At 43.6% G+C, this 11,472-nt stretch overlaps 1 protein-coding gene across 1 annotated transcript; it reads left to right on the forward strand.

The window, feature by feature from the left end:
* Window positions 1-374: 374 nt before the first annotated feature.
* Window positions 375-11,106, forward strand: LOC134039423 (matrix metalloproteinase-28-like). Its single transcript, XM_062485288.1, has 8 exons — window positions 375-515; window positions 3,351-3,430; window positions 4,357-4,553; window positions 6,572-6,793; window positions 7,034-7,279; window positions 8,976-9,119; window positions 10,057-10,224; window positions 10,328-11,106. The coding sequence occupies exons 1-8, from the start codon at window positions 387-389 to the stop codon at window positions 10,720-10,722; spliced, it is 1,581 nt and encodes a 526-aa protein (XP_062341272.1). The 5' UTR covers window positions 375-386; the 3' UTR covers window positions 10,723-11,106.
* The last annotated feature ends 366 nt before the right edge of the window (window positions 11,107-11,472 follow it).

Below are 11,472 nucleotides of genomic sequence, written 5' to 3' on the forward strand. Positions count from 1 at the left end.
CTTTCAACATCTTGTCATGCCAGAACAGGTTTTTAAGGGATCCCAAAAATAAATGATAACAAACAAACATCGTCATTTCTTTCCTTGTCGACCATATCTACATAAAAAATTAAAATAACTTTCTGTTAAACTCAATGAAACGTATTTACTTTTACATAATGATATGATTCAACTTCATACCGCAATCTTTACTGTAATCTAGTTGCCCAATGTTGTCGAGTCCCCAGTCACACCCCACTCGCTGCTGTAGGCGGTGGTCAACTCGAACTGCGGACACGCTTCGACACACTGGACGATGAGGGCATCTTGTTCGAACCGCGGCTGCAACATTGCACTAGAAAATATGACATTTTGTGTGTGACTAAATTTCAGCTGGCATATTCAGGATGTACAGTTCACCTGACTTAAAAAAAGGGACATTCGGTCTTTGGCTGTCTAGCTTGCTTCTCATATCGAAATTAATCGATGGATCACCTGTAGCAGTCGTTGAGAGTGCATCCGAAAACAGTGCAGAGGTGAGTTTTGTAGCCGTTAATGAAAGGCAATACTCTCATGGATATGCTTTTCTTTAGTCTCGCACAATGTATAAACTGTTCGGAAACAAATATTTTCTGCGATTAAATTCCAGGTTATTGCCCATCCAAATCTAGTCTCTTGTACTAGAACAGGAAAAGTCATTTAGTTGTTTAATGTCTTCGATAGAATTGAACTTACAGCCGTATAGTTGAATTTCTCAATGACCCAAACCTTTACAAATAGCTACACTGGGAAACGTATAAACTGACCCTGATACTCAAAGTCTTACCACGTTTTTGTGGCTGAAAAGGTTTTTGTGATCATTTTACTATTCCTGGGTAAACATACCTTGAAGGTGGTTGGCCTAGTCAGAGAGTATTATAGCTTTGCACACAAAACCCAGTTTGTTTCTGACCTCAGCTTGCCTGCCTTCCCTGACCTTAAGTCTCTGTAAAGCTGCCCTCTGGATTCCTCCACTGGTCTCAGAGCCAATACATTACACCCTCTGTTGCCCAGGGTAAGGTTTGTCTGACACCATTTCCCCAAACCACATGACCTGTGTGACATGGGAAAATGCTAAGACTATATGACCTGACAGTGACTGAGCCTTCTCGTAGCTGTGAACACAGCTCCAATTTCCGGATGTCAATTTAGATGTTTTGTTCGTTTTTTATTATTCTAAGACAACAACTTTGCCACGAAATTGACTGGATAGATTCTACATATGGTAAAGAGTTTGGTTCTTGCATTTTTAGCATGCCTTTACTATTGGAATTCACAACTCCACTTGACCTATCACCACTCAAATAGTGGAAAGCAAATTTAATTGTTAGTATTATATCAGTATTATATCAGTTTCATAAAAATAGTGGCTCCATTCTACAAAGCATCTTTGCAAGGAGGCAGGGTTACAGTTCTTGGCATTGAAATTGTCCCAGGCATTATTGTTATATTTATATAAAATCAATATCCTGTTCTTTTTCAAAAGTATTTGCATGTATGAAGTACATATTTGTTTGTCTGTGTCCTCATAAGTCATGTTTTATAAGTCTATTGTACAAGCCATTCCCTGGGGTTGGTGTCATTTCATGTTACACTAGTCTGTAAACACATTTTAAGTGAAGCTTTTGATAAACACATGTGTTGCATGCTCCTTGTAGTCTAGCTTTAAAATGTCAGCCTAATTGCCTTGGCAACAAAGACATGTATTTTTGGAAGTACATATTTGTTTGTCTGTGTCCTCAGAAGTCATGTTTTATACGTCTATTGTACAAGCCATTCCCTGGGGTTGGTGTCATTTCATGTTACAGTTACAGTCTGTAAACACATTTTAAGTGAAGCTTTTGATAAACACATGTGTTGCATGCTCCTTGTAGTCTAGCTTTAAAATGTCAGCCTAATTGCCTTGTTTATTGCCCCAACCAAACCAGACATCTTTCAGTTTGAAAGGATATTGTCATTTTATTAAAGAACATGTAAGGCCTGGTGTCACCCTGCCCCCACCTCTCATGTGCTAAAAGATGGAGTTGCTGGACGGAGTCTCTACTTTATTGCTCTCACACCTCATTGTGTAACTTACTGTAGCATTGCTAGTCATATGTTGATAAGTAAGGGTCAAGATGTGGTCTGATTGGTTGTTCTTGGGTATAAAGGGAATTGTGAAGCATTGTTCTGTGGATTCTTCATCTCCTGAGGGCTTCTCCTCAGCTCTGGCTTGTCCTACTCCTTCTCCTTGCTCACCTACTCTTTCTCTGATTTACAATAATCAAGGTAGAGTAGAGAAGATTTAAAACCTTTATTTTGTAACATGTTTGCCTTGTAATTGATTTCATTCATTTGCAATGTTATTAAATATATATTTCATTTAACCTTCCTTTGATCATTCTTGCTCTGATTTAACCCATAAGAGTCAAATAACTGTAATTCCATTGGTATTGGCATAATTTGGTTAATGTTAATACACTCTTCAGTTTCCCCTTTTCCTTTAAACCTAGGGGAATAGTTTTGGTTGTTTGGCCATTAGTTAAACCGCCTACAAACACAAAAACTTGACTGTCATCCTTTAAGTTATAACTAGTCTACGCTAACTTTTAAATGTAAGCTCATAACCTTAGGGTAAATATACCACTGTACAGTGTCTTTAGTATGTTTCAATCTTAAAGGAATGTATGGGACCTCTTAAAATCAACTTCTGACTTCTGCGTCAACGTTACCCGTGTGCTGTTTTCTTCAACAAAGCTTCTGGAAATCCAACGAAGAAGTCATCTGTGTTTGCCTGTGGTCTGGGCCTGTGACTGGATGAGCCCATGGTATTAAAGCTGAACACAGTCTCTCCTCTCTGCCCAGCTGTGCTGGCTGTTTTCCATCAGGCAACCATTTAAGGGGCCGAGCACACCACTGAGAGCCCAAAGGAGGGCTACCCATTAGCCAGACTACTTCCCATCCCATAATGCATAATGTCTGCCTCCAGCTGGGCATGGGAACAGTGCTAGCGACCCTCACGGGGCTAATTAATCCAGATAGCTCGCTTTCCACCATAAACATCTCTGTTAGCGGTGAGAAAGTTTCTTATGGCATTTGTGGTGTTAGCATATGCCGAGCTAGCCTCCCTTAATCTCCTCTGATTACGCCACTTAGCCCCTCACTTATGTCCTTGGTTGGATCCAACTAGTGGTTGATGAAGTTCGTGGTTGTTTCATGTTAGCTCTCCACTTTCATCCTTTCCCTTTGACCAGATGTCTGGTCTTTGGTGTTCCCAACTGTTCCTTATTTATGTTGTCGTATTTGGAAGTGTGCAATGAATGGACTAGTTTGCTTTTCTGTTTTTACCATAGAATTTTCTAGAGAAATATGGATACCTTGAGGGGAAAGACCATCACAAACACAATGCAGTTGAGGTCAACACAGCTCTCAGGTAAAGACATTAAAGGTGTCATGTTCAACCTCTTCAGAGCTCTTTAACCCTCTTTAACCCATGTTCCAAAAAGGCATCATTTAAGTAATTGAAATGATAAGTTGAGTGCTAAATGACTGGTTCTCTGCTAAATACCGTGTGGGGGAACCTGTGGATTCTTAGTGTAAACATATTTTAAGTATACTAACATTCAAAAAGCATTAACAAAAGCTTTAAGCGTGCCCCTGCAGTTCCCTAGTCGTACTTGAATGAAAAAGCAAGCACATTTCTCTGTTTTCACAGTTGCATTGGGGTTTAGTCTGTGGCCTATATGGGAAGAAAATCTGTCCCATTTAAAAGATTTATCGAAATGTATCCAATGTTTATGTTATATTGGAAAAACAAAGGCTTAATTTCCTTAATGGGAAAAGCAGAGTGCTATCGGAGCCTGGTATTTATCCAGGTGATATTAGTATTATGACTGACGTTGTTTACACTAACGTTTAGACTATGGGAGTCAGGTGGCTGAGCGGTGAGGGAATCGGGCTAGTAATCCGAAGGTTGCCAGTTCGATTCCCTGCCGTGTCAAATGACGTTGTGTCCTTGGGCAAGGCACTTCACCCTACTTGCCTTGGGGGAATGTCCCTGTACTTACTGTAAGTCGCTCTGGATAAAAGCGTCTGCTAAATGACTAAATGAAATGTGCATTTCACACGACATGCTTTTCGCATTTAAGGCGAGCTGAATGCGTTTTTTCTTTCATGTTCCGCACAAAGCTCTTAGCGATCGTGTCTGTGTGATTATGTGAACACGTAGCAATACATTGCGTTCGCTGGGGACATTCCCTGTATACTGTTCAAGCATTCTATACATCTGTTATACATTACTACGCATCCTTTCATCACTCATGTTTCTTCCTCTCCCGTTTTTTCCTGTTTGTTTTTCAGGGAGTTCCAGTGGCTCAGCCATCTACCGGTCACGGGGCGGCTGGATGGTGCCACAGAGCGTCAGATGGCAGTGCCCAGGTGTGGGGTGAAGGACGACAGGGGCCAGAGTGCCTGGGCCCAGCTTGTCAACGCCATCTTCCTGGGGGATGCGGCCACCGACAGAGGAAACCTGCGCAGGAAGCGCCACATCCCGCTAGGTTAGTGGACTTCTGGAGATCTGGCTGCAGAGGTGTCATCAAGCCCAGATCAGTTGGGTTGCAGAGGGGGCCGTGCCCTTGTTTGAGGAAGGCCTCAGTACAAAATGTGACATGGGGTCTGTTGGAATTAGGGTTAGGGTTCTGATTTACTTACATATCATGCCTAAATTTACATTTTACATTTTAGTCATTTAGCAGACGCTCTTATCCAGAGCGACTTACAGTAAGTACAGGGACATTCCCCCGAGGAAAGTAGGGTGAAGTGCCTTGCCCAATGACACGTCATTTGACACGTCCAGGAATCGAACCGGCAACCTTCTGATTACTAGCCCGATTCCCTAACCGCTCAGCCACCTGACTCCACTAAATGATATGTAGACACAACATTTACAGCAATGTCTGGATTGAGGAGGTCAAAAATGTCCCCCATGCCATTTACTTCCATTAGTGGTGCTTTAACTCATCTTCAGTTTGATTCTAATCACATAACGTCAGGAATAACTTTCTAGATGTTCGATCAACACAGTCTGATGTGTTTTCCCTTCAATAAGAGTAGACCTCCTCAGTTACTGTCTATCCTTTAATATTAAACTTAATAAGTTCCAAGTCTCAAAGGCAATGCATTCTTTGTTGACACTGAAAATCGAGTTGTTGTAGTTCTTATCAGGTTACACAACATTCGCAATCATTTATTGACTATGAGCGATTTCACGTATCTTCACTTGTCTGTGGGAAGCAAGGCTCAAGTGATTACAAAACTCCCTGCTTACAAAGCTACTCTTATCATTTATTTATGTTGAGCGAACTGCCAAATCTCAACTCCTCTGTGAGAAACCCCTGGCTAAATGATTAAGATGTCTGAAACTAACCAGTAAGCCAGCCTGTCCATCTGCCTCGCTACACAATGGAGTCTGTCCAACACTTCTCCACCGTGTTAGAGATAGGTATTGCTGGGTAAATGGAGATGTTTGTGGGTATCAGAGCACAAGGCTAGCTGGGGAAGACATTCCACCATCCCCTCGGGTGACTGGTTAATACTATAGGAATGTAGGCATCAAATACCACTCAGCTTTGACTCAGTAAAATAACTGACAGCTGTGTGGAGATGCTTGGAGAAGGATCAAACTTGAGGTCCACTGAAGAGATTATATTTCAGTGTATCCATTGAAATCGTGTGTCTGGGTCATATTTTGTTGAGGTATTATTTGAAATACTAAATCTGAACAGGAAATTGAAGCATAGAGTTATTTTCCTTTGCAGCCAACACTTACCAGTTCATGGTTGGAACTGAGGCCAAGGCAATGAAAAATGAATGTATATGTGATATTGTTACCGTATCAATCCACAGTTATTCTTCTCTTGTTCGTTCATGAATGTTAAAGTGTCTTCTTAGAAGGCCTTTGTAACATTTATTTTTGTTATCAAGATTAAAAATATGTTTTGGGACATTTATATCTCTCATATCCACATTCACAGATTCACTGAAATGTCCAATCTTCTAACGCAAACTAGCCAACACCAAAACCAGTGGTCAAGAAGCTGCTACATAATAATAATAATAATTTATTTAATTTATAACGCACTGTACATTCTGAATCTCAGAGTGCCACAGTACATAGTAAAACATAGTTAAAAACAAACTATAATAAAATAGATTTTAAAAGTAGGAAACGTCTTTCTGAATAAAAAGGTTTTTAGGCCAGTCTTAAAAGAGTCCAGTGTCTGTGTTGCCCTTAGGTGGTCAGGGAGGCTGTTCCACAGGTGCGGCGCTGCCGTGCAAAAAGCCTGGTCACCCATGGTGCGGAGCTTGGTGTTGGGGACCCGGATTAGCGAGCTGTTTGCTGTGGCATTGCAGTGTTCCACATTCCTTCTCTCTCATGGGTCCAGCTAACTGTTTTGCCAGTAACACCTCAATACGGTCTGCTAAAACGTGTGGTAGGATGTGTTGAGTGCTAAGGCCGCAAAAGGTCAAATCCCCATAACAAAAATTAACCAACACAGCTGTACTGTAACCACAGATGAGAAGTGGCACAAACGTCACCTGTCTTACCGGGTGGTGAACTGGCCTGCCCACCTCCCACAGGGCCAGGTGGCCCTGGCTGTGCGCACTGCCTTCCAGCTGTGGAGCAACGTCTCTGCGCTGGTCTTCCGAGAGGTCAGCCAAGGCTCAGCTGATATCCGGCTGGCTTTTTATGAAGGGGAGCACAACGATGGCATGGGGAATGCCTTTGATGGTCCAGGTGAGGACAACCACCTAACCAATACCCTATTTAGTTCCAGTTTGGACTACATGCAGACCTAACCCTGGTTTTCCACAATTCAACAGTGACAAAATGTAAGAAGCATTACTAGCTACAAAATGCCAGCTGTTAGCGAAGCGGTTCTTTCCAACGAAGGCTCGGTGAAATATCTGTTGTTTTTTGGGATTTTTGGGGATTCTCTCTCTTCCGACTCGTTCCCCTTTCTTTGTTAACCCACAGGGGGCGCCCTCGCCCACGCCTTCTTCCCCTGTCGAGGGGAGGCCCACTTCGACATGGCGGAACGCTGGACGCTGAATGGGTACAAGGGCCACAACCTTTTCATGGTGATCGCACATGAAATCGGTCACACCCTGGGTCTGGAACATTCCCCGGTGCGACACTCTCTCATGTCCCCCTACTACAAAAAGCTGGGCAAGGCCACGGTGCTGAGCTGGGACGACATCTCGGCTGTGCAGAAGCTCTACGGTACGGTCTCCAGGGATGCGGTGAAAATGTTTGAATTTTTCCTCTGAATCCTCTAGTCCTGGATAAGTCTTATTTAGAATCCTTTCAATTATTTTCTCATTGTCCTTGTTGGTCCCTTCCGCATGCGTGTGTGTGTGTGTTCCCAGTGTCGCCACTTCCTGCATGCGTGTGTCACTACTGCATGATAAAATTTTCAAAAAATCATACCTTTCTTCTCTTCTCTCTTCTCTTGTTTGAAAAGCTAAGTAGCCCTAATCTTATTTCCCGCTCCTTTAGATTTGATCTAATCTGATGCAGATTGAAGCATGAGTAGAATGAATCGAAGCGTGAGCTCACGAGAAAAGACACAGAACATCTGGAGGAGATAAGGCGTGGTCAGGTGCAGGAGGAAGCAGGATGAGGCCCGGGCCAGGGAGAGGAACAGACTGTGCAGAAGGCACTTGTTGATTTTGCGATGCTATAGCCCCAGATCGGATCAGACTGGGTCAGAACTATACCGCGTGCAAAACCAGACAGTACCGGCCACCTGCAGTGACATCACCCTTCCGTCCAATCCTGTTCATTGATGATAAACGACACAAGATGGGTGATATGTTTCGTTTGTCACCCGTTAACGATGAATAGTCACCGTTCCAGCTCAAGTCTTTTATTGTCAGATGCACAGAACAACACAGGGTCAGACTGGGCACTGACATTCTTAGGACAAGACAACGCAAAGCAACCTGGCATAACATAAAATAAGTACACAGAACATAGATTACATCTATGATAACCTAAAATATAGTAAACCTCCTAATATACAATAATATACAATATTCAATACAGTATACTAAACCTCTAGATACACATAATACACATAATAACCTATACTAACCTTATAAACCTATACTAACCTAAGACAAGTGAAGTACAATAGTGCAATATTGCTGATATTGCTGTGTTTCAGTCACAGTTGTTGAAGGAATTGACCGATAAAAGTGTGTACTACATGTTAGCCTCTGCTAAACCCTTTCATCCAGCTTACTTCTCAATCCTCTCAGTCACAGACTACACCAGTGATGGTCAGTGTTTCCATCCTGGACGTGTCATAGTGCCCAGAGGGATGTCCAGAGATCACAGCATCCCGTTTCCAGGCTTCCGGCAGCTGGAAACTGTCCGTCTTTTTTTCCAGGCACTCACAACCTCTCAAAGACACTGTAAAGTAAACAGGCAGCAACGTTTCCAGTTAGCCTGCAAAGCAGAAAAGGCTAGACGCACTATGTCTCAATGTTATGGCTGGTTCTCCTTAAGGATGTCAGCTTTATCTGATCTGTCTACCAGTGTTTGTGCAATCTTTCACAAAAACAGAATGGGTGGGTAACACGAGACAAATCAAGAGGGGAGACATTGTGTCTGTTGTCTTACGACCTTGGAAAGCCCCATGCTCTTTTGACTTCTTGGCGTCCAACTAACTGTTTTGAGTGCACTGCCAGAAGGTTGCCCTTATCTGTCTACGAACGTTCCACTGGGTGTGTCCTGTGCTTGCTTACGTTGATATTTTGGCTGGCATTTTCATACTTGAATACGTGCTACATCCACCAGTACAACCACATCTCCAGCAATTCCAAATGTCCATTCGTGATACAATGTGTCTGACTATGTCACAGCGTTCTAAACCTCTGCTACCCGTGTCCCCGCTGTCACCGTTTGTCCGCAGGGAGGCCAGAGAGGGGCCATGCGGTCCAGGTGCCTGGCTGGGTGTTCAGCTCTTCCCTTCAGGACTGGGACCTGGCACAGGGGGGCGCTCGTGGGCCCGCCCCGCCTCCATACTGCAAGGGCTTCTTTGACGCCATAACCATGGGTACCGATGCTGCTGACACAGCCCCCCCCATAGCGTCCACTTTGTCCATGTCCCACTCCCCCCTGCTTCTTTCCCGAGAGGACCTAAGACATATGAAAGGATGTGTCAGTCTCCTCCATAGTTGGCTCACTGTCCACCACCATGCTGTAGTGTGTCGTGGCCCTCCAACCCCAGTTGAGAACAACCTTCCAGCACCCCTAAATAGGTCAAACGCTGCACACATATCGCTAGTGTATTCCGACATTGCTTGTAAGAAGGGCCGTACAGGTTATTGATTTGACTTGATTTGCGCAGGGGAGAAGTTTCACAAGATGCTAGCTGCCAAGATGAGAGCTAACTAATGCCTCCCATCATGTGGCTCCGCGGGCTTCAACCCTGGTCCTCAGGGCCCACTGTCCTGCATGCTTGAGATGTTTCCCTGCTCCAACACACCTGATTCAAATGAATGGTTCGTCATCAAGCTCTGCAGAAGCCTAATGACGATTATTCGTTTGAATCAGGTGGGGTGGAGCAGGGAAACATCTAAAACATGCAGGACAGTGGGCCTTGAAGCAAGGGCGTAGGTTTGTTTTGAAATGTGGGTGGCAAAGATTTTTTAATAAGGGGAGGAGGCGGCAGTTAAATATGATTTTCTAATAAAAGAACTTAAAAGAAACTTTCTACCCTGCCCTAAGGACTAGGCTTGAAGAGCAATGATGTAGGATTACAGACATTCAAGTAGCGCCATCTTGTGACCTGAAATTGGATGGACACCGTTCATTTAACATGGGCAGGCATCCAGTCCGTCAGGGAACCAGAAATTGACAATCATGTAGCTAAATCCCTGGGATCAATGATGTGTTGTTCATCCCTTCATAGCACAATAATCACATAGACACATTTAGGTGTGACATACTTAGTTTGACTCGTCACATTATCTGGCTTTTTTTCCCCTCAGATCAGAATGGCATCACTCTGGTGTTCCACGGGGGTCTCTACTGGACTGTGTCATCAGCGGGGGAAGTGAGTTCCCCTCGACCTCTACACAGTCGCTGGGCAGAACTACCCCTCGCCATCGAAGCGGCTGCTTACTCCCTATTGGACAACAAGTTCTACTTTTTCAAAGGTAGTACACCAAAAGGTAGCATGATTATAAGTATGATGCGCGACTTTGAAATGTCCTGTGTCCTTGAACCTTCCCTCCCCCCTTCCACCCCTTCCTCCCTCAGGCAGACGAGTGTGGCGCTATGCCAACAGTACTCTGGAGCCTGGCTTCCCCATGCGCAGCAGCAAGCTTGGTCTCCCAGGCCACCCAGACTGTGCCTTCTACTACCCCCGACTGGGCCACCTTGTCCTGTTTAAGGGCCAGCGCTACTATGTCCTCAACCTGGGCTCCCTTAGCCCTGAGCCCTATTATCCCCGGAGCCTGACAGACTGGAAGGGAATCCCCAAAGGGACCAATGGTGCCCTGAGTCACCCTGATGGCCAGGTGTTCTTCTTCAGGGAACAGGAGTACTGGAACTTTGACCCGGAGAAGGTGCAAGTGACAGGCGGAGGGAGGTGGGACAGAGAGTTGAGCTGGACTGGCTGTGGGAAACCTCTCGCGGGCAATGATATACTTTGACCACAAGAGGGAGGCAAAAACTAAAAGGCACTTCGATATACTTTGTAGGAAAGTTTTTTACTTCATATTGAATTATAAATGAATGGTCATTACATATTAACAACCTAGGAACTGCTTTTCCCTTGTGGGAGTTATTAATAAACAAAAAGAGGTGTTCCCAGAAGTATGTGTATTCTTAGACACAAACTAGCTTCATCAGGTAACCATAAAAGAGGATTTGGTTACGGTCTCACATTTTATGTTTATTCAGTATTATTGAAATGTATTCTGATAATATTTAGTTTGAAATGGTTTGTTTTGTTTCATTCTTGACAGTATTACGCTCTCTGTATGAGTCATTGGCCAACTGTGGGCTATGAATTACATGTGTCTTTTTAGACAAATGACTGGTGTTTGTTTTTCCTTCCTTTTATTCAAAGAACAAATTCCTTTTTGGAATTAAACTCTTTAATTCAATTTCTCAAAGAAATGACTCAATGTTAGTTTTTAAAACGTAGGAACTGTAAATCTTAATAACATGTCTTCCCTTATTCTCAAATGTTGATGGGAAACTATTTGCCTTATGCCCATGCAGTGACATTTCCCATTATAGCATGTCTCAGGATTTTGTAGTTAATGTCGAAGTTAATGATTCCTTTTCGACCTTCAGGTGATTCTTCAGTATACCGTCAGGTGATTAAATAATCTTCAGGCCCGTTTGGGTACATTACCGCAGGCTTTAACACAATTACAATGGCCCAAGAGACAATA

Source organism: Osmerus eperlanus, chromosome 19, assembly GCF_963692335.1.
Source record: "Osmerus eperlanus chromosome 19, fOsmEpe2.1, whole genome shotgun sequence".
In the NCBI taxonomy this organism is placed as follows: Eukaryota; Metazoa; Chordata; class Actinopteri; order Osmeriformes; family Osmeridae; genus Osmerus; species Osmerus eperlanus.

Coding starts and splice junctions, on each gene's coding strand:
- LOC134039423 (XM_062485288.1), top strand. CDS start 387: ATGTACAGTTCACCTGACTTAAAAAAAGGGACATTCGGTCTTTGGCTG. Junction 6,794..7,033: donor GAATGCCTTTGATGGTCCAG/GTGAGGACAACC, acceptor GTTAACCCACAG/GGGGCGCCCTCGCCCACGCC. Junction 10,225..10,327: donor CAAGTTCTACTTTTTCAAAG/GTAGTACACCAA, acceptor TTCCTCCCTCAG/GCAGACGAGTGTGGCGCTAT.